Below are 26,973 nucleotides of genomic sequence, written 5' to 3'. Positions count from 1 at the left end.
TTTGCCGTGGCTTTCACCCAGTCCATGAAGGAGAAGGCGCAGGCCCAGTGGGTATGTGCTCACCCAGTGTTCCCTTGTTCGTCCGTCCCTCATGGTGGAAAGGTAGACCTGGGGGCCGAGGGTCACTCTTGTTAGATGCCACGGGCCTGGTGTGGGCACAGCAGCCTGTATTTCCCATGGGCTGATTTATTTTTTTGGGGGGGTAATATACTTTCACAACTTCACGGCCTTGGCTTTTTGGGTGCTATCATTGGATGCCAAGAATAACCCGCAGTCCAGTCTTTTAACATTTTGTGTTTTTTCTTTGAGTTGTTGGAGTGAGAAGAGTTACAGGTTGTCTTACAAAGTCTGCAGCAAACTCAGAAACCTGAGAGCCACACACTCATGAGTGGCACAGGTGATTTCTTGGGCAATACTGTTTATTCGAAGGGTGTTCAGAGAGTCAGGACCAGTGAATGTATGGGCAAATGAGTTCACTTGTTGTCTCACCTATTCAATATGCTGTGCTTGGCAGGTGAAGGGAGCGGGGTGGGTAAGGGGGTTCTCAGGGAGTTGGAGAGCCCCCCGTGAGCCCGTGCTGTCTGCAGAAGTAAGGAGAGCCAGGGGGTCAGCATGCTCTGGTGATGCAGGTTTTGAGCAATTAAGTTTTGCTCTTCATTACAGAACCATCGGTTTTTGATTCTAGTTTTTTCTTCTACTTTAGTGAGCACCTATTTGGTACAGGTGCAGATGAGTCCATTTTTCCCAGTTATAATCAGACCTGAATCAACTTTCAACAATCCCCTATTAGGGAGATTGGTGGAAGTTGCTTCTTATTGCCTTTGTGATGTCAAAAGTGAGACTATATATTTACATGGAGTTTATGTAGGTCAGTGTGATTTTTGAGCACAAATATTCAGTCCGAAACCTGTGTGCTTTATCTTCTTTGAAAGAGGTGATTCAGTGAAGGCAAGGTGTGCACACTGCTTCACGTACAACACTTGTACTAGCCAACGGAAACACAGCGCAAGCCACAATGAGTCACAGGCGTAACTAAAAGCTTTCCAGCAGCTGCATAAGGAAATAGATGGCAATGAGTGAAATTAACTTCAGTGTATCTTTATTAACCCCTGTCTGCCGTTCACAGTGCTGCCGTGGAGTGTAGTTCTGAGAAGGCCTTCCCATGGACCTCAGCTGTGGCCGCAGGCCACACCCCTATCAGGAGGGACTCAGGACTCAGGGGCCTGGTTCCTTCTAGGAAAGAACCCATACTAAAGTCCACCAGAGGGGCTGGGAAGGTGGCTCAGTGGTAGAGCGCTTGCCTTGCATGGATGAGGCCCTGGGTTCGATTCCTCAGCACCACATAAGCAGATTTTTTAAAAAAGCCCAAAGTGGCGCTGTGGCTCAAGTGGTAGAGCGCTAGCCTGGCGCTGAAGAGCTGAGGGACAACGCCCAGGCCCAGAGTTCAGGCCCCACGACTGGATCCCCCAAATAAATAAAGTCCATCAGAGGCTGGGATGTCCAGGGAGGAGCCTGTGGAGTGTGCTCAGCCTCAGGGATGCTGACTATGTTCAGTGTTCCCAGTTTTTATTGGGGTTTCTATGTGTGACTGATGCTGTGTGTCGGCGTGGCTGACAGTTTCTGTGTGTAGGTGTGACTGATTCAGTAGTCGTAGGCAGGCTGACACTACTTGGTCCAACATTCCTACCATGAATCCTGAGTCTGGTCTTTCTGGTTTGGCCAACTCCAACCCTGGAAAGATTGATTGGGTGTGTCTGGTCCTGGCTGAGGTCTAGACAGGGACATTCCTGCGAGAATCACCGCTGCCAGCGAAGCCACAGGGCCAAGTTCTTTACAATGTACCCACTGTGTCCAGGACTCAGCATGTAGCTCCTACCCGCAGAGCCCCCATGCACGCTCCAGGTACTCGGTGTCCTCCCCGCACTGTAGCCTACCACCTGCCCTTGAAGGGAGCCGGTTCAGGGCGTCTGAAACACTTGCTCAAACAGCACGCCATCCCAGGAGACGCAGTGACAGCAGTGGGCCGGATGAGGGCTGTTCTACCCCATGGGTCAGCTTCAGCTCTGAGGAGGCCAGGCATCTTGGGGAGGCTACTTTGTCTTCTGCTAGTGGCTGACTGGCTCTACACAAATTAGTTTGATTGGATTTCAATAAAGATGGGTTTACATCAGCTCTTTTAATTTGAGCTGCATTTATTGAGGCCCAAGTCATTATTTTTTATTGCTGTTCTTATTGGCCCTAACTTGACAGCCTACCTGCTTTGTGGTGGCCAGTCCTAGGCTTTTCCCCCGGCCAGCGCCACGCTGCTGGCCGTGTGTCCACACTCCTGTTGTGCTTCTGGAAGCGCTGCTCTCTTGCTTTGTGGGGCTGTGTACTGCTCCTTTCCCACTGTGAGGTGAGCACTGTAGAGATTTAGGAAGCACAGAAACTCAGGCTTTCAGTTTCTTGTTATACTACTGTATTCCAGGTCTGGTCCAAGCTTAGAATGCTTTCTCTGAATTCACCAGGCTTTTTCTAGGAAATGTAAACATTTTTACCAAAATAATAACAATAATAATAATTAACTTGTGTGTCAATGACTGCTGTTTGTCCCACCACAAGTCCCTATTTTGTTCAACCTTACCTAATTCTCTAAATTTAAGAATTGATCTAGGAAATTCTTAAAATCACAAGGGAGTGATTACTGCTTGACGTGGTTATCACATTGAAAGAAGCATGGTAAGGGGCAGGGGGCACACCGTGCTCTGGGCTGAGGGGCAGGGGGCACACCTGTGCTCTGGGGGCACACCATGCTCTGGGGGGCACATCATACTCTGGGGGGCACACCGTGCTCTGGGCTGAGGGGCAGGGGGCACACTGTGCTAGGGGCTGAGGGGCAGGGGGCACACCGTGCTCTGGGCTGAGGGGCAGGGGGCACATCGTGCTCTGGGCTGAGGGGCAGGGGGCACACCGTGCTCTGGGCTGAGGGGCAGGGGGCACATCGTGCTCTGGGCTGAGGGGCAGGGGCACACCTGTGCTCTGGGCATTGAGGTGAATCGCTTACTGTTATCCTTTTAGTATTTTCTCTCTTTTTAAGTTTTATCTCATTTTTCCCCTTCCCGCCTTTTCCCACGAGTTACATAGTTCATTTTTTATGTAGTGTACATTGAATGCAATGACTGCATTTCCAGTCCTTTCTATTTGAGTCAGTGCCCTCTGGGGCTTACTCTTCTCCACCTTGTAAAGAAAAATCATGCCATTCTTAAAGTAGTTGTATTGGGCAACTCTTCAGTTTTATTTTCAGTATATGTGTATGCTCATCAAAATTCGTTGGAAGTTAAAATATAGAAAGCAAGACAGATTTCAGTGGTGGCCATGGGCAGAGCTCACACTGCAGGTGAGCTCAGCAAGTCCGTGGGGGTGTTTGTGCTGTCCTAACCTCACCACAGCTGTTCACAACTCCCCAGTTAGGGCAGGAAAGCACATCCTCCTTTCTCCCTGGCCACCGCCTTCTGTCTTGTTGTCTCTGCAGATCATCTGGACGATAGCTGTAACTGTACCACACACCTCTGATCTGATTTTCTGTGATGTGGGGTTCTTCAGGCTGCCTGATTGGTGGGCTGGCCTCACACAGAGCCCCATCTGCTCTGCCCAGCAACGTTTCGGAAGCGTATCACTTTAATGATGTCTTTAGTTTAAGATGGCCTGTACTTGGGTTTCTTCAGAAATGTACATGCTGTGTACTTTTCCCCTTATGTTTGGTCCCTGGGAATTGAGATGTCTTAAAGAAACCTTGCCAGAATGAGGCACGGCAGAGCTTCCGAGCGCTCCTGTCCCGTGACCTGGGCTCCCGCCTGGGCCAGCCGGGAGCCTGGCCTCACCTTGGGCAGGGGGCTTCAGGCGGGTGGGAAGCTTCCCAGCGTCTCTTCAACTGAGATGAAGTTGTTGGAAGGACGGAAACCCCTAGTCGGCTGCACCCCTGGCCTGGGCTTCGTCCAGGGTGGATCGTCCCCCATCTCCTCTCCTGATGCTGGCACCGTCATGCCCCCATGAGCGTTTTTGTGACTTTTCGGTGGTCCAGCTCAGAGGCAGGGTTGTGTCTCCCTTATCCCTTCTTTTTGAATATTGCTTTCTTTCCTTGCTTGGTAACATATTTTTTAAGAGAAAAAGAACAAAGAGAGAAAGAAAAAAAAAAAGGACACTGTAGCCCATGAGACATTCCCAATTTATATCTAATCTATGTCACAGACCTATATTGTGAGCATTGTAGGTATGGGCCATGATTTCTTTGAAGCAGTTTGTAATTGTTTTACAAAGCTAAAATCAAAAGCTATATTGTAACTTCAAAGAAAATGTATCATTCATTTGTTGCCTACACAGTACCAGGTTGTGCTTGTATTACAAAAGTAATAATCTGTCATGGTTTCCATTTACATAGTGTAACCTCAGAAGATGAGCTTCTGTGTTATTTTGGTTGCTGTTGTCTGTTCTTTTGTTATAAAAATTGGGTTTCTTACAAAGCCATACCTGTTTACAAGCATCTATCCAATGGGGTTCTGGCTTTAAATACTTAATAATGGGGTCACATGATCTAACTTCATATACCTTCAAATTCATTCAGTCTTCCTTTTTTTTTTTTTGTTGGTCGTGGGACTTGAACCCTGGGCCTGGGTGTTGTCCCTCAGCTCTTCAGCTCAAGGCTAGTGCTCTACCACTTGAGCCACAGCGCCACTTCCAGTTTTCTGGTGGTTCATTGGAGATAAGAGTCTCGCAGACTTTCCTGCCCAGGCTGGCTTTGAACCGTATCCTCAGATCTCAGCCTCCTGAGTAGCTAGGATGACAGGCATGAGCCACCGGGGCCCACCTCCTTTTTAATTTTTTTAATTTTACGTATCAATGAGATAATTTAGCAAAGCAAATAGTTATACACAGAACATGGACTCCTGCTAGCTCAGAGCAAATGGAGCAAGAAATACTGAGCAGAGAAAACTGTTTGTATGTGTAACGCTGTAATACAGAACATGATTTCCAAAATCAATACAAGCTAATTTGCTTTTGCCAGATTTCTTGTAGTACATCATTTAAGAAAAACCCGGTCTAGATTTCTTCTATATAGTACCTCTGTTTTTTTTACTTGCTCAGGGGAGCGCTTACAGTATTGTCGGTGGCACACTTTGGAAGTCTGTGAGACTGGACACTTACTTCCCAGGCTTTCACTAAAATTTAGCAAGGTACCACCGAGAGGTGAAGAGGAGACGGTAAATCCGCAGGTCTGCATGCACAGTCACTGGTTTTGGAGTTGAGATAACAGTTTAGTGAATTTTTTTTAGTGAGGAAAGGAACTTTTGTGACAGGAGCACTCTGAGTTTATATATTTCTAGTTGCCATGTGTCTCTCTAAGGACAAAGGCCTGATTATAGCTCATTTCTGCCTCACCTTCCAGAATCAAGTTTCTCTGGTGTGTCAGCCTCCTGCCTCCCCCAGGCTTCAAAGCCTTCTGGTAGGATCTCTGTGGGCTCAGCACCTTTGTGCACAGGCTTCTGTCCAGCACCTCAGCCACAACTGGGGGTGACAGCTTCTGAGATGCTTGCCCTCCCGTGGCTCTGCTCAGCTTCCTGCCAGAGGAAGGATGGGGGTCTGTCAGCCTCAGCTTCCACTGGTCGCCAAGGCCATTTTCCCCGTGGAAGCTGGCGGGGTTTTCGTCTTTGTGTTTGTTTTTTATTGTAGAAGCACTGTACAGAGTGGTTACAGTCACACGAGTAAGTAACAAGTACATTTCCTATCGAGCGTTGTTACCTCCTCCTTTACTGGCATTTTTTTTTTAAACTAGAAGGGAAAGGGAGTTTGCAGCTCATTTCCTACGATCTGCTACTCAAGGGCATCTGCATGGCCCATCTACTGCATGGTACTCTTGAGAGGGACAGGTGTTGGGGGTCTCTAGTTTGGGGGTGAGATATGACATGTGATGCAGAGGGCAAAACCAAACCAACTGAGCCAGTGCATTGCAGGCCCCAGCCTGGAAGCCACACTCCCCAGACCTTCCACCATGGGGCCAGGCCAGGGCTGCCCCTCCCTTTCCATGCCTTCCCTGCCTTGCCCCAGGCCTCTTCACCCCAGCTTGGTCCCCAAATTTAGGACTGGCTTGGGGACCAGGGGGACAGCCCCCTGCTTGCAGTGACATGGCCATGTTGCCCTCCGGGTGGTACCACGGCCTGTCGCCTCACAGGATAGGGCTGTGCTGCGGTGACTAGCTAAGTCAGTCATTCCCACATTCATCTTGAGTACAGGCCACAGAACAGGGTGCACGTTTGGGGCTTGGTCAGTGTTGGCAGCCGGGGAGCGGTCCTTCAGCACTGAACGGCAGCCACGTGGTCGATCCCTGTGGAGCTGTGGCTCTCTGTTCCCAGTGGCCTCCACCTCCTGTCTCATCTTGATGCCGAAACCTTCTGCCACCATTTCTCAGTGAACTGGAGAAATAGATTCTTTTGAGTAGTTTTGCAACAGTTCACACAAGGAATAGTGGGTTGGTATCTTGGAACAGATGCCTACAAGGTCAGTGCAAAGGGTTGCTTCTGCCCTGGACGTTGGAGGTGTCGGAGCAGCAGTGCTGCCTGAGACCTACCCTGGCACAGGGCCTCACCACTGCCTGAAACTGTGTGTCTTCCTGGTACAGGGAATCTGCCCCCTAGTGCCCTTCAGGGCCCCCTTTCTTCCCACGACCCTCCCTCTTTCATTCTTTCCCTTCTTTTCTCCCTCTCTTTTTCTTTGTCTGATTTTCCTCCTTTTCTCCCTCTTCCTTTCTCCCTCTGCCCTAATAGCTGGGGGATTCTCTTCTCCATTCAAGGGTGTTCATTGCTCCCAGAACTCAGGACACCAGCTGCCCAGTGGCTCTGCCCGTGCTCCAGCTTCAGAAACTATCATAGCAGAATGTTAAACCAGCATCAGTCTCATTTCAGGGATGTCTTTCTCTTTGTGCTTCTTATCTTACCAATGCTTTGTTTATAATAGCAAAGTCTGTTAACAGCAGGAGTAAACCTGTGCTCTTAAAGGTGTGAGCAGTATGTCAATAACTTGTAAATGTTTTCCAACGGAAATTTAGTGACTTTCATCTCTAAAAAGCATAAAATAGACCATCAAATTTACTTTTTTTTTTTCTTTCTTCCTTCTTTTCAAAAGCCTCATGCAACGGGGAAGATCTATATCCAGAGCCAAGGTAAAGATTCAATTAAAAAAAATGTGTGTGTGTGTGTGTGTGTGTGTGTGTGTGTGTGTGTGTGTGTGTGTGTGTGTGTATACTTTAAGTGATATATTCTGAAATGTTTACTCATGACATACAATGATTTCTGGTATTTACTGGTATTTACTTAGAATGCATACATTTTCTCATTGACTTCTAACATTAGAATAAAAGATGCATGGGACAAATTATAAAAGAGTAATTACTGGGCACCTGTGTTCACATCTGTAATCCTAGCTACTCAGGAGGCTAAGAGCTGAGGATCATGATCTATAGACAAACAAATCCTAGAGACTTTTATGTCTGAATACCCAGCAAAAAACTAGAAGTGGAGGCATGGCTCAAGCCCTAGAGCACCAGCCTCCAGTGATAAAAGCTCAGCAAGAGGGAAAAGCCCTGAGTTCAAGCCCCCAGTACAAGTATACACACACACACACACACACACACTCATGAATAAGTTAATGCCAGTCACTTAACACTTTTCACCAATAGAAGCACAGCACACTCCATCCCAGTACCCTTCACTGAGCAAACAGGACAAAGTGCTGAGCACCTCTAAGCTGGCTTGCCTGAGGGTACCTGGTCTCTTCTCACGCCCCCCCCCCCCCCCCCCAGGGTGTGGCAGCTGGCTCTCTTACCCAGACACTCTCTTAGCCAGCTCCACTTGCTCTTGCAAACCGGAACTGTGTGTCAGCGTGGAAGGCGAGGCCCAGAGAAGGACATGTGACCAATCCTAAGCCTAGGTGAGCCCAGAACGTGCAAGGTTCAGGGCCTGGGTGCTGTCCCCGAGTTCTTTTTGCTCCAGGCTAGCACTCAAACCTTCCACTTTGAGCCACAGCACCACTTCTGGGTTTTGTGGAGGTTAATTGGAAAGGAGGGTCTCATGGGACTTCTCAGCCTCCTGAGTAGCTGGGATACAGGTGTGAGCCACCGGCACCTGCCTTGAATTTTCATAATTTTTGAAAAATTGAAATTTGGACTGGGATGGAGCTCAGTAGTAGGGCACTTGCCTGGCACGCGCAAGGCCTTGGGTTCCAGTCCTAGCCCTGGAGAAACCTAATGAACCCATCTGAGGACAGAGAACAGATGATCGTGGGGATTTGGTGAAGGAGGTTAGGGAATCTAGATGAAGATGGAAGTTGTTAGGTGGGGCGGTGAGCAAGGGTGTGAGCCAGAGCTTGTGTAGTGGTGAATAATGCAGAACCCCTTTCCGTGATGATGAGCTGGAGATCTGGACAGCAGGGGGCTGAGCCCGGCAGCTGTTTACATGAGCCACAGGCTGTACCTCGGCTCCGTTCCCTGGCTTGGGACCATGGGACCTGAGTGAAGCCCTTGGGCCCTGAGTAGCTTGCTAAGAACCCAAGCTTGGAAGCAGGGTGACCTGTGACTCTGTCTGCCTTTTCTGGTTCTTTCCCCCAGGAATTGCAGCCACACCCAACCCTGCCTTCAGCTGGAAGGAGTTTCTCCAGCGTTCAGGTAAGGGGTGCTTCGAAATCTTCCACTACCTAAAGTTGCAAAGATGTTCTTTCTTTTTTTCTCCTTCCAGAGTTTTATCATTTTTAATGCTTTCAGTTAAAGTCACCTGAAATTAATTTTTGTGTGAGTGTGAGGTAAGAATTTATTCACTTTTATGTCCCACTACTCCACTGTTATTTATTGAAAGTATTCTTTTCCATTGAATTACCTTTACTGAAAATTTAATTTACTATGTGTGAGTTTTGTTGGTATGTCAATTGATTGGTCTTTATGCAAATATTAACTGCCCTGTTGACATAGGTTTCAATAAGTCTAGAAATGAAGTGGTTTGTTAGTCAAAACACAATAGCTGTTACAGATTTGTGGCATGTCCATACAGATTTTAGGATCATCTCATCAGTTTCTGTAAAGTCCTGTTGCATTAATTAAATTAATGTAGAGATTAATTTAGAGAGAGCTGACATCTTTTTTTTTTTTTTTTTTTTGGGTCCGGTTATGGGGCCTGAACTCTGGGCCTGGGAACTGTCCCTCAGCTCTTCAGCTCAAGGCTAGCACTCTACCACTTGAGCCACAGCGCCACTTCCGGCTTTTTTCTTTTTGCTTATGTGGTGCTGAGGAATCGAACCCAGGGCCTCATCCATGCAAGGCAAGTGCTCTACCACTGAGCCAACTTCCCAGCCCGAGCTGACATCTTAACAGAATGATATATCTTAAAACTCTCTGACTGTGATCTACCTATCCATTTAATTACATCTTAATTACTTCGTAATCTTCATCTTCATAGAACCTTCGTGCCTCTGTTTATATTGTGAGTTTTAATTCCTTTGCAGTATTCTTTCCAACATTACAAACACATTAGACCTCCGTCCCTGGCTGGACACGTAAGTTTTTACAGCACTTTTGCGTGCACTGCCGGCAGTGGTAGGGCTGTAAACTTCACACAGTGCCCAGTTCTTTCCTTAGGAGGAATTCCGCACACCAGCATCCCCACCTTTAACTGTGCTCTTAACCACAACTCTCAGCATCTTGAAAGATCCTCCCCTTTGGGTGGCCTCCCTCAGCACTGGTCCTCAGCTCATCGGCGGTGGGGAGAGGGCGGTCCCCGGCCTGTGGTAGAGCTGAGGGCTTCTCATAATGTGTAAGCTTAGCTTACACAGCATTTTCCTGCCTAAAGTCCTTGAATCTAGGATGTTTGGTTTACCACGAATGAGTTCCACAGTGTGTATTCTTTAAGATTGCAGCTCCCATTCAGGTGTCCAACCTAGTTAATTCTGAGCCAAGATGCCAGAACAGGTAAAGTTGGCTTTGCACATGGAGCTGGAAGCATGAGGATTCTGTCTACCTTCCCCAGCGGTGCCCGCCCAGAGCGCCGGGCAGAGGGTTGGGCCTTCAGCCCAAGTTGCAGGTCTTGCGACACTCTTCCCAGAAGAGCCTACAAATGCAAAGCAACGCGCAGACATGCCCGGAGCCTGCTTTCATTGCAGACACTTCAAACGATGGATGTCAGCATTCGTTTTCCTTGAAAAGAAAAATCTCCAAGCCTTTTATTGAAATAATTTTCGTGATGTGTTCATCAATGCCAGTGACAGCGGCATGGCCGCTGTCAGCCTTACAAATAACCCACGCCCTCCGATCACTCCATCACGTCAGCGTGCGTGCCATTGCTCAGGACCAGGGGCCCTCTGTAAATTGCCCGCTGTAAAGTTACTTCATCCCCAATCTATCACAGGACACAATTGCAGCCCAAGTGAGACCCATCATTTCCAAAAGCACAAGGGTTGATACCAAATTCTGTCCACCCGTGGCTAATGTCTAGTCTTGCTGCTGAGCAAATTAACAGAAGCGAAGGGCTTTTAAATACTCCTCAGGAGACCCACTGGGCTCCAGCTTAATGTGGTGCAGTGAGAAGTCATGAACGTGGCACAGAGAGCCTGTGGCAGTGGCCGGTGGCTGGCTGGGAGAGAAGGCCCTAGGGGAGCTGTAGCATTCATCTGTGTCTCTGGGTTTTATGCTCCGGCATCCGTCCTCATTTGTTTGGTCCTTTGTCTTTGTCGTGTTGTGGGCTCTGGGGATGGACTGTCCTCATCATCCCTACTCCATCTTACATGGCCTCCGGAGCATGGGATCTTGATGACAGAATGTTGCCTCTGAGCTCTGTGAACCGTTCCTCCCATCCGTACATCAGGAGAAGGGAGGGGGCTCTCCTCAAACCCTCCATCTCAGTAGCCGGGAAGCCCATCGGTCATGCGGCTTTGTGCTCTACTTTCTGGGTGTCTGATGACAAGGCTTTGCAGCATGCTCCCTCATCTGACATGAGGCAGGTCTTCCGACAAAGCCCCGTCATGCCTCTGAACCCCAGCCAGCCAGTGGGTTTCTTTTCGTTTATAACATGGACCCAGCTTCAGGCTTGCAAGCGTCCGTGTTCAGACAGGTCAGCCAAGGACAGACAAAGAACGCAGTGAATTAAATGCGGTAAGTGGCATTGCTTTTTCATGGGATGTTTACGACATTTATTCTGATAGGAAGATACAGATATAGAAGTCAAGTGACTGCCCTGGCCTTTGTGGTTTTTTCTGCAGTTGTAGATACAGGTAAAAATGTTATTATGATTCAGTATTCCACAGTTTCTGCTTGTAAATCCTCATGACTGACACTTCTAAGTAATGATCCTTGCAGACCATCCAACCAAAACCTGGGGAAGAAGAGCACTTAATTCAGACTGGACCATATGTCCTGGGCATTTTTTTTTGAGTGCTTTCCATTTTATTTTACTTCTCTATTACTTGTTTATTTATAGCCCCATCTCTGTCTCTTTCCCTGTCTCTGCCTTTCTTTATTAAATCTCCAGTTGTGTTTCTCTCTGGAGATCCTAACTCCTGCTTTCATTTTTCTCTCCTCCTGGCTATAAGAAAAGTCACTTGTGTTTCAGATGCAAGGTGGGGGTTACTAGTAGCTGGTAACTCTTTGTTCTACACCAGCACAGAATCAGACTTTCCAGCTAAGATTTACTAAACCTAACATGCTTGACTGAAGTGCTTGAATACCTTTCTTCTCATGCATGTGAAGAATAGAAAGAGAATTTGGAGCAGAGTCTGGGGATGGACTGGAAGGTGGAAGATGGAGGGGGCCTCTGTCACCAGCCCTAGGTGCATCTCACTAAGGTTCAGACAGTGCCGTGTTTAGTCCGGTGGTGCCAGAACACAACAATGAATAAAAACACGATTCTGCAGGAAACGATGTTATCGGAAAGACACATAAATGTGTGTGTTTGTAAGTGATGAGCTCACGCCTTGACTCACATTTCACCTGAGTACTAGAGAAAACATAGACAATAAAAAGTGAGAACTGAATTAAAACAAGGAGCAGAGTTCACAGAAACACAAGGCAGATGCCAACCTCGACTCCCAGCAGAGGTACCAGTGCCATCTGTTTAGTTTAGGTTTTTTTTTTTTTTTTTTTTTTTTTATTTTGGGTCCCGTCGTGGGGCCTGAACTCTGGGCCTGGGCGCTGTCCCTCAGCTCTTCAGCTCAAGGCTAGCGCTCTACCACTTGAGCCACAGAACTACTTCCGGCTTTTTTCTTTTTGCTTATGTGGTGCTGAGGAATCGAACCCAGAGCCTCAGGCATGCAAGGCAAGCACTCTACCAGTGAGCCACCTTCCCAGGCCCCTTTTTTTGTTTTTATCTACATTTTGCAAACTCTGTAAGTAATTGTCCACGGAGGAGGGGGTTCCTCGGTTTGTGAGGACAGCCTCTCTGTGGATGCCACCCCTCTCCCATCTCCCCTGTCTCTCTTTAAAATCCACAAGTGGATGCAGCACATCCCCAAGGTGGCTGGGGGCTGTGTGGCGTCTGGGCTACCGTACACCGTAGTTGCTGCCCAGGAGGGGCGGGCCTGCGGTCAAGCGTGTCCTTCCTGTCTGTGAGAACAACCCTTGTGTCCCCAACAAGTGCACAAAAGACACTCGACTCCAACTGCTGGGGCAGCATTGTATTTTTCTTAAATCCTAGAATAAGACCAGGCATCTGGCGCTTTGTTCTGTCACTCTCTAATTTAATTTCCTGAATTCCCATGACATTTACTCTCCTGCCCGGGAAGAAGATGGGAAAGAGGCAGGGCGTAGAGAATTAGCTCTGTCCCCTTCTGGGCCAGCAGCCTCAGAATCAATTTAGAGCTAAGGATGAGCACTCTAAAAAATTGAAATGAAACAGACTAGAAAACATCACAGTGCTTTGCAGAGACTAAAGCATCCCCTCCCATTTCTTATTTACATGTATTAGTTGGACAACGGAGTTTCATGTCACCGTGATGTTTCCATGCGGGCATACAATGTACCCCTATCAAATTCACCCTCCTTCCCTCTTTCTCATTTATCTTCCCCTTTCTCCACAGGTTGTATTGTTCCATTTGCACATGTGTGTATAAAGTACCTTCCTCTTCCTTTTCACTTCCTGTCCCAGCTCGGCACCCACTCCCAGACAGAACCCATTTTCCTGTGCTGCACACAGCATCTCACCTCTAGTCAGGGGCTGCGCCCTGGGGATCAGCCTCCAACTCAGGGCCTTTGCAAGGACTCAGGACCTGGAGGGAGCAGGGCCAGATTGCTCCCAGACCTCACCAGGGCCCACGCCTTCACACAGTCCTCAGCCCGGGCCTTTCACATCGCAGCAACACAGAGCTGTGCTCGGCTGCAGCTCCCAGGTCATTCCTGGGGTCCGTTGTTTGGCTCTTTTACACCCCTCCTTCAGTGGTGCACCTGTCTGCTTTGTCTTTGGAGAGCCTTCCTTCTTTTCCTCTTGCTCCTGTGTGCACAGGTGTCCCACCAGATCAGAAGTGTGACCAAGGGCACCATGTCTTAACCACCTCGCTTGGAGGCACACAGATTTTTGTGACTAGATGGACCGTGCACGTACACATATGTGTATGCATGTATGCGTGTGCACCTAGGTCCTGCATGCCAGGCTGGGGTCTCTGATATTAATTAAGGTGGTGTCTTCTGTTTTCTCCGTACATGGTGTTGTTTACTTTGTAGGCAGTACATCCTTCTGGCAAAGGTGCTCTATGTCTTTGTCCTCATCAGACTGGTTCTTGCCTGGGAATGTGGACATTTCTCATACCCAACCCCACTCTCCTTGGATTTTTTTTGTCAGTCATAGGGCTTGAACTCAGGGTCTGGGTGCTATCCCTGAGCTCTTTTACTCAAGGCTAATGTACCACTTTGAGCCACAGAGCCACTTCCATTTTTCTGGTGGTTAATTGGAGATAAGAGTCTCACGGACTTTCCTGTCCAGGCTGGTTTTGAACCATGATCCTCAGAACTCAGCCTTCCGAGTAGCTGGGGTGATAGGTGTGAACCACTGGTGCCTGGCTTTAGCTTTTATTGAAGAACAGAATATGATTTATTAAAGAGAAGAAGAGTTGTCTTCTCACCTCAGAGTCCCAGACCTGACCAGATTCTCTGACCTTGAGTTCATGTTCTGCACATAGTATCTAGCTCAGAGATCAGGTCGCAAAAGTGATCATTCAGGCTTGGATTAAAGACATCTCAGCAAGATTGTCGTGTGTGTGTGTGTGTGTGTGTGTGTGTGTGTGTGTGTGTGTGTGTGTGTGTGTGTGTGTGTGTGTGTGTGTGTGTGTGCGCGTGTGTGTGTGTGTGTGTGCGTGCGTGCGTGTGTGTGTGTGTGTGTGTGTGTGTGTTGCTATGAGGGATATCTCAGCATGTCAGTAAAGGTTTTCTACAGAGCAAATTGGGTATTGGTTTTTAAGATTATCTGGTGTCACTGTACGTTATTATAATCAGACAGAGTAATTAAATTTTTACTCAAGATTTACAGAAGCAAAAGGAAAGGAGGCTGTTTGCATTAAAGGCTTATCCTGGGCAAGACCACCTTGAACTTGCTTCTTTTTATGGCCAATGACACCGATTGTGGATTCTGAAGTTTTAGATGAGCATGTGTCACGTGTATTAATAACCACCGTTGAGCCAGTTGCCTGTGGAGGTCTAATAAACCACCAGGAGATTTACTGGCTTAAAACAGTGGCTCCAGAACTTAGCCAATGATGTGGAGTGGACAGTTTTGTTGCTCTGAGGTTCCACGGGCAGTGCCTGCCTGCTGCACACATGCTCTGAGCTCACACACAGGCCCGACAGGCCCCACCAGTGAGGGTCAGAGTGCAGGTCCCGGGCCAGCCCTGAGGCCAGGGGTAGAGCTGGCAGCCCCACGTACCAGTGGAAAGAGTTGTCAGGAGTGGATATCCCAAGCTACTCCTCACACCTCACTGTGAGGCCAGGTAAGCCTTTCTGGACAGAGAGGGAAAGAGAGAGAGAGAGGAGGGGAGGGTGGGAAGGAGGGAAAGAGAGAGAGCCAGAGAGGACAGAAGAGAAAGTAGGGGGAGAGAAACAGAAAGAAAACTTTTTCCAGAGACAAAGAGATCTAATGGACAAATCAAAACCAGCTGGGTGAGGTGTCCTGCTTGGTGACTGGATACCTCCAGACACATGGTCACGTACACATGCATACCTGAACTCTCAAGTACATGAATACATAAGCCACTCTCGTCAACAAGATGTTGCTCCCACTGGTACTGTGTGCAGGTACCCCCGGGGCCTCTGGCTTGCATCTCCCGCATGGCTGGGTGGTCGGTCCCTGGCCTCATCCCTCCTCGTTTTCACAGCAGCAACGTGGACTTCACAGGCTGGGCAGAGCTTGGGTTTGCCCTCCCAGGAGGAACCCGATTCACAGTTGGCAGGTCGGGGTGCCTGCTAGGAGTAGAAAGTTCTGTTAGGGAGCCGGGGGTCTCCGGCGGTGGTGCTGGTGCCACCTCTGGTGGCCTCGTGCGGCGAGGGCCAGCGGGATACTCCCCGCTAGTGTGTCCTCTCCTCTTCTGTGACAGAGATCAACCAAAGCGCTGACAACCTGTGGGTTTTCCTCCTGATCTGCGGACTTCGGCAAGTGAAAGACCCTCTGTTCTTGGTGGACGCATTTTCTGGTATGGGCCACCCCTCCTCACTGCTGGATTCTGTTTAGAGATGGCTGGCAGTGTCACTGTCCATTTTCAGGGCTTCAAGCTTACACCAGAGCGGGACTTCTAGATTGTTGCTGTGGAAACAACCAAAAAGATAATTTATGGGATTAATATCTCAGCATAGTAATTTCAGTGTTGTTTTCCGCTTGCCTGTGTGTCCTTTAGGTCCGGAGGACATCATAAAAATCGCACACAACTTATAAGGCTGAAAGAGTTTTATCTGGAAATATCGCATACACACTCCTGTCTAGGATATGCCTGTGGTCTGGCTTTGTAGCTTAAACTGATGGCATGTAATCCTGTTTATCTGTCCCGGAGCCCAGATTAGGTTTCAGTGACAATGTAGTGTATTAGAAATCCATTAGAAATCACATTCTCGGGGGGGGGGGGGGAATATCATTTAATTGTGTAAAGTGTCAAATATTTAAATTCCAAATAAGTACAACTTATATTGGCAAATAACAGGGATGAAGCCATAATGATCTGAGATAGTTTACGTAATAATTTATGTTAAACTTAGCTGTTTTCCCAGATACGTTTTTAAAGTTTTAAAAACCCACTTTAGAAGTTTTGTTTTCTCCTTTTCAAGAATGGCATGAGGAGGAGCCTGGTGTTTACCTGGTGATTGTTGGCCCTGAGGTAAGTCCACAGGCCATGACTGTTTTCTAAATTGGTTGTGTTACTCTCTAGCCAACTGTATTCTTTGTATGTGCTTCTCACTTGAGTGAGAATGGCGCCCATTGGGTTAAACCCTGCGCCCTGCGTCTTCCCCGCGTCTTCTTCCTTCACTGAGAGCTGGGGCTCAGTGAGCACTGAAGGGGTGAGTGGGGTGTTCTGCGGGGCGTGGCTTTCCCAGCTCACCTCCTGTGCCTGTGCTGTGAGATCACGCTGACTCGGGCGCCCATGGGCAGTGACGGGGTACCCAGGCTGTGCTGTGAGATCACGCTGACTCGGGCGTCCATGGGCAGTGACGGGGTACGCAGGCTGTGCTGTGAGATCACGCTGACTCGGGTGCCCATGGGCAGTGACGGGGTACCCAGGCTGTGCTGTGAGATCACGCTGACTCAGGTGTCCATGGGCAGTGACGGGGTACCCAGGCTGTGCTGTGAGATCACGCTGACTCGGGAGCCCATGGGCAGTGACAGGGTACCCAGGCTGTGCTGTGAGATCACGCTGACTCGGGAGCCCACGGGCAGTGACGGGGTACCCAGGCTGTGCTGTGAGATCACGCTGACTCAGGTGTCCATGGGCAGTGACGGGGTACCCAGGCTGTGCTGTGAGATCACGCTGACTCGGGAGCCCATGGGCAGTGACAGGGTACCCAGGCTGTGCTGTGAGATCACGCTGACTCGGGAGCCCACGGGCAGTGACGGGGTACCCAGGCTGTGCTGTGAGATCACGCTGACTCAGGTGTCCATGGGCAGTGACGGGGTACCCAGGCTGTGCTGTGAGATCACGCTGACTCGGGAGCCCATGGGCAGTGACAGGGTACCCAGGCTGTGCTGTGAGATCACGCTGACTCGGGAGCCCACGGGCAGTGACGGGGTACCCAGGCTGTGCTGTGAGATCACGCTGACTCGGGAGCCCACGGGCAGTGAATGGCACCCAGCTGTGGGTGGGGAAGTGTGGCAGTGCAGGGCAGTACTGGAGTCCTGTGCCGCTGGAGACCCGGTAGACACCACCGCGACTCCGTCACATGTCTGGGCTGCATGCACCAGAGAGCACCCCGCCACGTGTCAGCAGGACACCTGGAGAAGGCGCTCACCGAGGGATGGCTGGAAGCCCAAGAGCCACACATCTCCATGCAGGAGCCTGGCAGGGCAGTGCCACACACCCAGGGACCAGTGCGGGACGCCCGGGGACCAGTGCAGACGCCCGGGGACCAGTGCAGACACCCAGGGACCAGTGTGGGACACCCGGGGACCAGTGCAGACGCCCGGGGACCAGTGCAGACGCCCGGGGGCCAGTGCAGACACCCAGGGACCGGTGCAGACGCCCGGGGACCAGTGCAGACACCCAGGGACCGGTGCAGACACCCGGGGGCCAGTGCAGACACCCGGGGACCAGTGCAGACACCCGGGGGCCAGTGCGGGACACCCGGGGACCAGTGCAGACACCCGGGGACCAGTGCAGATGCCCGGGGACCAGTGCAGACACCCGGGGACCAGTGCAGACACCCAGGGACCGGTGCAGACACCCGGGGGCCAGTGCAGACACCCGGGGACCAGTGCAGACACCCGGGGGCCAGTGCGGGACACCCGGGGACCAGTGCAGACACCCGGGGACCAGTGCAGATGCCCGGGGACCAGTGCAGACACCCGGGGACCAGTGCAGACACCCGGGGACCAGTGCAGACACCCGGGGACCAGTGCAGACACCCAGGGACCAGTGCAGACACCCAGGGACCAGTGCAGACACCCGGGGACCAGTGCAGACACCCAGGGACCAGTGCAGACACCCAGGGACCAGTGCAGACACCCGGGGACCAGTGCAGACACCCAGGGACCAGTGCAGACACCCAGGGACCAGTGCAGACACCCGGGGACCAGTGCAGACACCCAGGGACCTTCGGCTGCCTCTCTGCAGCCGGGAGTGAGGAAGACCCCAGAGGAAGTCAGGGCGCTAATGGGGCGGGTGAAGTGGCTGCTCACTGGTCAAAGCAAGTTAAAATCATGGTCATGAGTAGGCTGTCTACTTTCATTGAGAATCAAACAGCAGGGCTGGATGTGTTTCCAAATCAGTCACTGGGAATACAGTGACGTTAAGTTTGGACCCTGTGCTTCCCCTCCTGGGAACTGGTTGTACCCAGCTGGTAAAAGGCGAGGGACAGGAAGACTGGCTGAGTCGGGCGGGAGGATGGGTGAAGAGGACCGAGAGCCGGCGATGGCCCGTGCTCCTTGGTCATGGTTTCTGTTATCTGCTGTGCCCTGTGCATCCCGCACCTCTGCTTCTCTGTGCCCTCTTTATGTCTTCACATCTGCTTCCTTTTGAAAGTGCACACTGCACAGCAAGTGTTTCAGGCCCCTGGATGTGTCCCAGCGAGAAGAACACACCTGCTGCGGTCTGGGCCCAGACTGCACCAGCCCTGCTGGGTGGTAGTCCCCACCGCCTCAATCCCCAGGGACCGCAGGTGTTTCTGGGAGGTGCGGGGCTGAGCTCAGTGCCTGTCTCCTGACACCCACAGCTGTAACCTCCACGGCTCAGCCAGAGGCAGACCTGCCTCTTAGGCGTTACCTGTCCTGACGACCATCACTCTGCTCTTTAATTGCAGCATTTACATCATTGGCTTCAGTATTTTATGTCCTCTTTTTAGACTATAAGTTGATTATACAAAAGGGTCTCACTGTGTTATGACCGTATGTGTACAGACCGCATTCACCCCCACAGTTTCTCTTTTCTGTCCTCCTCATTTGTTACTTTTTTTTTTTTTTTTTACAATTTTAATGGTTGTCATTATCCTCTCTTTATGCACACATGTAAAGTGTTTCAAGCAGTCTACTCTGCAACCATTTACAAATTAGCACAACGATGTTCTGGATTATTTTAAAACCGTGGATGTTTGCTTTGTGAGCATGTTCAGTTCCGGAGTGAGCTTAGCAGGTTCAAGCTTCTCGGAACGCTGGGCTCCCGTCTTGTTGTGAGAGGAGCCGTTTCTGGCCACGTGGTGGGGATGCGTGCCTGCCCACACTCAAGGTTCAGTGCCCAGATGCTCGTGGCTCAGCTGGCGGGGCCTCAGTGTCTCCATCTGTAAAGCTGGGGTGAGACACAGCCCCAGCCTGTGAAGCTCTAGAGCCTGGCTCTCAGGCAGCATCTCGCTGATATTAGGGGAGAAAAGCAACTGCTAGAGCAACGTTCTCTTTCTGCTCCAACTTGCCGAGGCCCTGCCTTGTCTGCAGACACCTGGAGTTTGGATTTCCACGAAAGTCCCTTTGACCTCCAGTTTCCCATTTCAGGGAAACACACAGCTCCTGCCCCGGGGCACCTTGCTTGGCCTTTTCTGGTGCTAAGGAGCACCTGGGGATGGTCAGTGTGGGCATGGAAGCCTTGTAACTCCCCTGGTAGCTTCTCATATCAGAGGTCGTTTCCCCTAAGCCCCAGAACCAGGACAATATATTTCTCCTGGGAAGTCAATGACTCAGAGGAAGAACTGAAGACCGCCCCTGCTGTTCACAGTGCTTTTGCCACTAAAACTTTCATAGTGTGTGCTTTCATTAACTGAGTATCTGTCTGCCCTTCCTTTTCTCTTCGTCATGCATTTTGTTTCACTTGGCTTCACTAAGAGATTTGAAAATGAACTCATGTGGAAAGTAAACCCAGAGAACACAGTGCAGTGTGAAGTTCTGTCCTGAGAGGCTGTTAGAACTTAAGCGAAACTTCAGTTCAGGTGCTGGGTATTTCAGAGGCCTTAGGGGTTTTGATTTGATTCCCTGGCAAATGATCTTTCCCCGAAGAGTTAATTATGAGTGCAAAGCATGCTAATCAATCAAGGGGAGGAGGTTGTTAAGCTAAAATGATCAGGAGTAAATTATTAATGTGAAAATGTGTAGAGCAAGTCATGTTTTTATTGGACTGTTTACTGCTCATCCTGGGGTGCCCAGTGATCATAGAATTAACTCAGAGGCTCCAGGTACCTTGAACAGAAGTGATCAGAACTGGGGAATGAACAGACTATCCTGTCCATCCACATAGATTCCCAGGCACAGAACTGTGCGCCAAGCACCTCCTGGGGTCCAGGCAGGGGATGGGGTGCAGAGGTCCTCTGCTGCTGGCTCTCGTGGGAGGACAGTCAATGGAGGGCATCTGTGAGGGGGCATTGTCTGTACCCGGGAGGATGAGGAGATGTGGGGACAGGGTGACGTGCCTGGAGAGACTGGAACATAGAGCAAATAGGTATTCCATAGGCATTCCACAGCAGAAACCGGCTTTATGAGCTTGACTCTCGAGTCAGACTGCCTAGATGTGAAGACTGGGCCAGCACCTTTCTAGCAGTGTGAGAAACCATCTCTCAGAGCTGTGTCTTCCTGAGTCAAAGGAGAGGAAGGCGTTTCCACAAAGAAGTTAGTGTGTGCAAAGGGCTTTTAGCCCAGAGTGTCCTGAGTGACTAGAAAACAGCGCCCTGCCCACTCACGGCTGGACCTTCTTCCCTCCAAACATCTCTCTAGGGCCGAGTTCCAAGCCCGCACAGCCTTGTGCCTCGAGTGTGACGCAGCCTGCCCAGCCACGCACGGTGTGAGCACACCTGACACCACCAGCCCCGCGGAACAAACCCAGGCACCCCCATCTGTGTGATTTGGGTGTGGACTCGGCTCCGCAGCTCTTAGGTTTAATTCTCTGGAGACTGGGGCTCTGCTACCGACCCCTCAGGTCCTTCTCTGTCTCCTTCCAGGTGGATCCAGAGTTTACGAGAGAAGTAAAAGCCCGGGTGAAGAGGTGAGGGGAGAGGAAGCCCGCGAGGCTCCTCACGGTGCCGGTGCCTGGGCCTCTCCCGGGCCTTGCAGTCCCACCCTGCCCCATGGCTCAGCCTGGAGGCGACAGCTGCACCGCATAGACGCTGGCCCACCACAGGGCCAGCCTGAACGCAGGGGAAACCACGGCGGGGGATACGTCTTCATGGGTTACACTGGCACATACTGAAAAGACTTTTAAGTCTTTCCCATCCCCCAGGGTTTGGAAGGACGGAGCTGCCTTGTCTTTGGCTAGAGCCTCTTTCAAGATCAGTTTGTCAGTATATTGGTTAGAAACTGCATTCTCCCACCAGAAAAAAACCAAGACTCCGTAGCACTGGGTTGGATGAGTTGATGTTTAATTGCTCATTTAAGACAATCTGATCCGGGCCTGGTGGCACCAGCTATATCCCAGCCCTGAGGCTGGGGAATGGAATGTTTTGGTCCAGCCTGGATTACATCACAAGATCCTATCTCCCAAGACAAATCTGAGAGTAGTTTAATGGAGGACTGGGGTGGGCTGAGCCTTCAGGGCCCTGGGCTGCTTCAGTCCCATTCCTGGCACCCTGGCCTATGTCTCCCGTCCTTCTGTGACAGGCCGTCTGGTCACAGGACTTCATCCATCACAGGGCAGGAGACAGGACAGGGCAAGAAGGCTCCACCCTCCATTGAGCCTGTCCTTGGAAGGGCTGTCTCCCAGTGCCCCCGCGTGCCACCCTCCTCAGCGGGGATCTCGCCCTGTGTGTGAGTCGGGGTCTGCCGTGTTCACAGTGCAGATGCCCACGTTGCACAGCTCAGCCCTCTGGGGCCGGCAAGGGCAGGGACAGGCAGGAACATGGGAAGAAGCTCCTGCTTGGTGGGAAGCGTGACCCAGCTGGGTCCCAGCTCTGTCAGCTCTGGGGGGCTCCCCTGAAGTGCATCTGGCTCCCAGTGTTGGAGCCAGTGCAGTGCGCGTATTCATACAGAGCAGGCACAGGGACCGTCACGGATCCCCCATGTGGTCCCCGCTGACGAGTCAGCCAGTTGTGCTGGCCTGATCTACAGTCATCCTCAGAGGCTTCTCCTCATGTCTCCCATGTGCTCTCCCTGTGGTTCAGGGCCTCCGGGGTGCGGCTGGTCGGCGAGATGTCACAGGGGGACCTGCACGCGGCCATGAAGAACTGCTTCGCGCTGGTGAACAGCTCCCTTTCCGAGGGCATGTCGGCCGCCATCCTGGAGGTGCGCAGCGTTGGGACGGGAAGGGGCCCGGGCTCCGCGGGGCGGCTGACGCGTGGGTGTCGGGCCTCTGTCTTCTAAAGGCAGGAGGATGACCAACGTTTGGAGGGCTGTCTCGGAACTCTGGCTTCAGTTCTCACTGCTGTTTCTCTTTGCGGGGACCAGAATGAAGTGAGGCCCAGGACGGGGAGGCGGGGGATGGGGAGGCGGGGGACACGGCAGGAAGTGGGGCGAGGTGTTCCCCCAAACGCCTGCCTTGAGCCCATTTCTCTTCTCGCCACTCTGTTGTGCTCCGCGATCCCAGCGTCCAGCGGGGATGGAGGGAACACTTGTGCCTCCCCTCCGTGCTGGGCTGGACAGCAGCACGGCCTCTGCTTTGGCCAGAGGTGTGTGTCCAGCCGGGTACGGCACAGGCTGCCGCCTGGGCCAGGCTGCAGCAAGGAAGTTCTGCCCTGGACTCTACGTCAGGCTCTGCTGGGCAGTGTCCACTCACGTACCGGGTTACAACCAAGCTCTCCCTGTCTGAGGTGACCCCCTAACGTGTCTTCTCCCCTCTCAGGGGCTCTGGGGAAGGACATTGTAGCAGAATATCCTAACGACATTGTCTGGGTAGTTGTTGATGTGAGTCTAACGCAGGTTTCCCTTTGAGGGAGGCCATGCCCGGAGGGGCTGGCCCCGCGCTCCTGGTAGGCAGCTGTCCCACCGACGGCCTCGGGTCCTGCGGGGGCGCAGCACACCCGTGGCTGAGCCTACTGCAGAAGGGGAGGCCTGGGGTCAGGGCTCACCCGTGCTCGCTCTGGCCTGGGGTCAGGGCTCACCCGTGCTCGCTCTGGCCTGGGGTCAGGGCTCACCCGTGCTCGCTCTGGCCTGGGGTCAGGGCTCACCCGTGCTCGCTCTGGCCTGGGGTCAGGGCTCACCCGTGCCCACTCTGGCCTGGGGTCAGGGCTCACCCGTGCTCGCTCTGGCCTGGGGTCAGGGCTCACCCGTGCTCGCTCTGGCCTGGGGTCAGGGCTCACCCGTGCTCGCTCTGGCCTGGGGTCAGGGCTCACCCGTGCCCACTCTGGCCTGGGGTCAGGGCTCACCCGTGCTCGCTCTGGCCTGGGGTCAGGGCTCACCCGTGCTCACTCTGGCCTGGGGTCAGGGCTCACCCGTGCTCGCTCTGGCCTGGGGTCAGGGCTCACCCGTGCTCGCTCTGGCCTGGGGTCAGGGCTCACCCGTGCTCGCTCTGGCCTGGGGTCAGGGCTCACCCGTGCTCGCTCTGGCCTGGGGTCAGGGCTCACCCGTGCTCGCTCTGGCCTGGGGTCAGGGCTCACCCGTGCTCGCTCTGGCCTGGGGTCAGGGCTCACCCGTGCTCGCTCTGGCCTGGGGTCAGGGCTCACCCGTGCTCGCTCTGGCCTGGGGTCAGGGCTCACCCGTGCTCGCTCTGGCCTGGGGTCAGGGCTCACCCGTGCTCGCTCTGGCCTGGGATCAGGGCTCACCCGTGCCCACTCTGTGTGGTGCCCACTCTGTGTGGTGCCCACTGTTGTGTTCTTGGCCAGACCCACCATACCTGTAGCCTGCTTGATGCCCTTGGCTACCATCTGAATGCACTGGATTCACTGGCAGAGGGACAGTTTACAAACCCCAGAGGCAAAGAGGAAAAAGTCCTCTTCCCAAACCTGAGCTCTGGCCAGCGCTGTAAGACAGATGTTTTCCTTGGTCGTTTCACCAAACAAAAACCCAGAACAAAGTAAGATCACAAGGGAGATGCCGGAAGCTACCCCTGCGGTGGACTCAAGTGGGGCTCGCAGGGATGTGGCAAGGCCTGAGCCCCACCCCCGAGCCCCTCCCCCGTGCCCCTCCCCCGTGCCCCACCCCCGAGCCCCTCCCCCGAGCCCCACCCCCGTGCCCCACCCCCGTGCCCCACCCCCGTGCCCCACCCCCGAGCCCCACCCCCAAGCCCCACCCCCGAGCCCCACCCCTGTGCCCCACCCCCGAGCCCCACCCCCAAGCCCCACCCCCGAGCCCCACCCCCAAGCCCCTCCCCCGAGCCCCTCCCCCGTGTCCCACCCCCGTGTCCCACCCCCGAGCCCCACCCCCAAGCCCCACCCCCATGCCCCTCCCCCGAGCCCCTCCCCCGAGCCCCACCCCCGAGCCCCTCCCCCGAGCCCCACCCCCGTGCCCCACCCCCGAGCCCCACCCCCGTGCCCCACCCCCGAGCCCCACCCCAGTCCGTCCCCACTGAACTCTAGGCTGGTTCTCTCCCCTGATCAGTGCCAGTATTGAGCACCTACTGGATGCTGTTTTGTATCTAGGCACATTTTTTTTTTCCTAATGAGGGGATGTAGGGAAGGATTTTATAACTAGCACACACAGCATTTTGCTGTGGATAAGTTGCTGTCAAACCTCGTTTACTTCAAAGGAAAAGCAGCTGCTAACCGTTGCAACTGCCCTAAAATGTTGACATCTCGTTCTTTCGGAAAAGTCCAAGATAACCTCCAGGCGAGGGGTTTTGAATGAAGCTGATTTCCAGGGAGTGGCAAGAGTGGGTTTCATTAGAATCCGTTCAGATGCCCAGTGCGGACCATCGCGTGACAATCACCTGTGAAGTACGCGACCTTCGATCTTCCCAAACGGGCTGTTCTTCCGTGGCAGCATGCGAAAGCACACTGCTCACGGACAGGCCCCCACGTCACCCCCAGCATGGCCACCGGGGCCACGTTCCTGGACTGAGCCACTGCTGCCCGGGGCGTCCACCTGCACAGAACTGCAGAGGACAGCATTAGGTTCTCTTCAGTCTGGCGTCATGGTGGCTCACACCTGTAATTCCTGTTATCTGGGAGGCAGACCTCAAGAGGATGTGGTTCAAGGCCAACCCAGGCAGAAAACGTTCAAGAGACCTCGGGTCAACCAGACGTTTCACCGAGGGTGGTGGTGCATGTCTGTCATTCCAGCTGTGTGGGGAAGCGTAAACTGGAGCGTCAGGCCACGCAGGCATCGTTGTGAGATCTCATTGTTTTTTGTTTTAAATAACAAAAGCAAAAAAGGCTGGAGGTATGGCTGAAGTGGTAGCAGACACAAGGCCCTGAGTTCAAACCCCAGGACTGAAAAAAAAAGAATGATCTTCTCATCCTCGTCTTCCTAATTAGTGCTTCTCAGAAAGCACACAGAACACTGAGCAGAGCCAATTTTTGCCACCCAGAAGAAAGGAGGGTTGTACTCTAAAGCTTAGGCAGCGCCCCATGCCCTGCTCCCCCTCACCCCCCCACGAACAGCTCTCGGCCCAGTGACTGGACGCATGCAGCACTCAGCACTTCAGCATGCCGTGTTCAGACGATGATCCCCACAATGAGTGGTGATTACCCAGCACACTGCCACCCAAGCCATCACCATACAAGAGAATTGCTGGGCACTGGTGGCTCACGCCTGTCATCCTAGCTACTCAAGGCTGAGATCCAAGGATTGTGGTTCAAAGCCAGCCTGGGCGGGAAAGTCAGTGAGACTCTTATCTCCAATTAACCACCAGAAAGCTGGAATGGAGCTGTAGCCTAAGTGGTTAGAGTGCTAGCCTTGAGTGAAAAAAGCCAACTAAGAGCTCTGGGTGCTGAGTTCAAGCCCCAGTTCTGGCCTAAGACACACACACACACACACACACACACACACACACTTGCATGCAAGCAGCCCTCTGAGAGTCTGCACTGGATAGTTTTCACCCAGGATAGTTTTCACACCTGCCCAGATGCTTACTACACCTGAGCCACCGTCATCCGTGGGCAGCTCGGTGGGTGTGGCCAGCGGCTGAGCTTCCTCATTCTGCTGTACAAGATAAGAACATCACTGTAACCCACGCCCACCAGGCTAAGAATGGCCTAGCGGCTACGGAGCGCACAGTGCCCACGGGAAGGCTGCATCACGGGGCCTGGGGTGGTGAGGGGAGCTGGTGTGGAGAACACAGAGGCAGGGGTGCAGCGGTGCCTCGGCCTGCCCTCTGACGTCCAGATCACCTGCTCCAGGTTCTCGGTTCGCTGCACCTGCTCTGCAGGTGATCGCGCATTTCCAAACCCCATCTCGCGTGAGCCCCTCAGGCCGCCTTCACACTGCAGCCACATTCTAGGTTTCCCCAGGCGGCTTTGGCCTCATTGCGTCCAGCATCTTCTTCCGCCACCATCTGCCTCCACAGTCCGCGGTGGGTCTTCCACAGCCGGATCCCCTTCCCCGGGGTCAGCCTGGGCCATAGCTGACCGCCACAGTGATTGAAAGGAAAGCGGCACGCTGTCAGAGGGCTGCTGCAGTGATTGTGTCAGTCAGGCGATGACGGTCTCGTTTCCCGAGCTCCCGCAGGCAAGAGGCAGCTACGGCTCGGGTGTGGCTTCACACTGGGGGCTGGTGGCGGTGAGGCCATCTTGGCTGGCCTGTGTTTTGTGAGGTGCTGGGAGGGGGCCCGGGGAGCATGCGTAGCCCCTCTTATCACTGAGCCCTCCAAGTGACAGTCTGCCCGTCGGTCCTTCTGTCTCCTTAGGCGATGGATCTGGAAGTCCCTGTGCTGGCCCGGAACATCCCTGGGAACGCAGCTGTGGTGGAGCACGAGGTGACTGGGCTGCTCTTCTCTGACCCCCAG

General features: G+C 52.6%; 1 protein-coding gene across 1 annotated transcript; it reads left to right on the top strand.

Moving 5' to 3' along the window:
• Positions 1–26,973, top strand: LOC138838515 (glycosyltransferase 1 domain-containing protein 1-like; the record flags this gene model as incomplete). Its single annotated transcript, XM_070037971.1, has 8 exons — positions 1–51; positions 7,156–7,192; positions 8,636–8,692; positions 15,586–15,681; positions 16,307–16,356; positions 21,104–21,147; positions 22,259–22,379; positions 26,875–26,973. Coding segments are annotated over exons 1-8 (531 nt in total), but the record flags the coding sequence as incomplete, so codon positions are not given.

Source organism: Dipodomys merriami, unplaced genomic scaffold (genome assembly GCF_024711535.1).
Source record: "Dipodomys merriami isolate MVZ:Mamm:240054 unplaced genomic scaffold, mDipMer1.0.p SCAF_2809, whole genome shotgun sequence".
In the NCBI taxonomy this organism is placed as follows: Eukaryota; Metazoa; Chordata; class Mammalia; order Rodentia; family Heteromyidae; genus Dipodomys; species Dipodomys merriami.
Note: the sequence above shows the minus strand (reverse complement) of the source record. Positions and strands in the feature narration are given on the sequence as shown.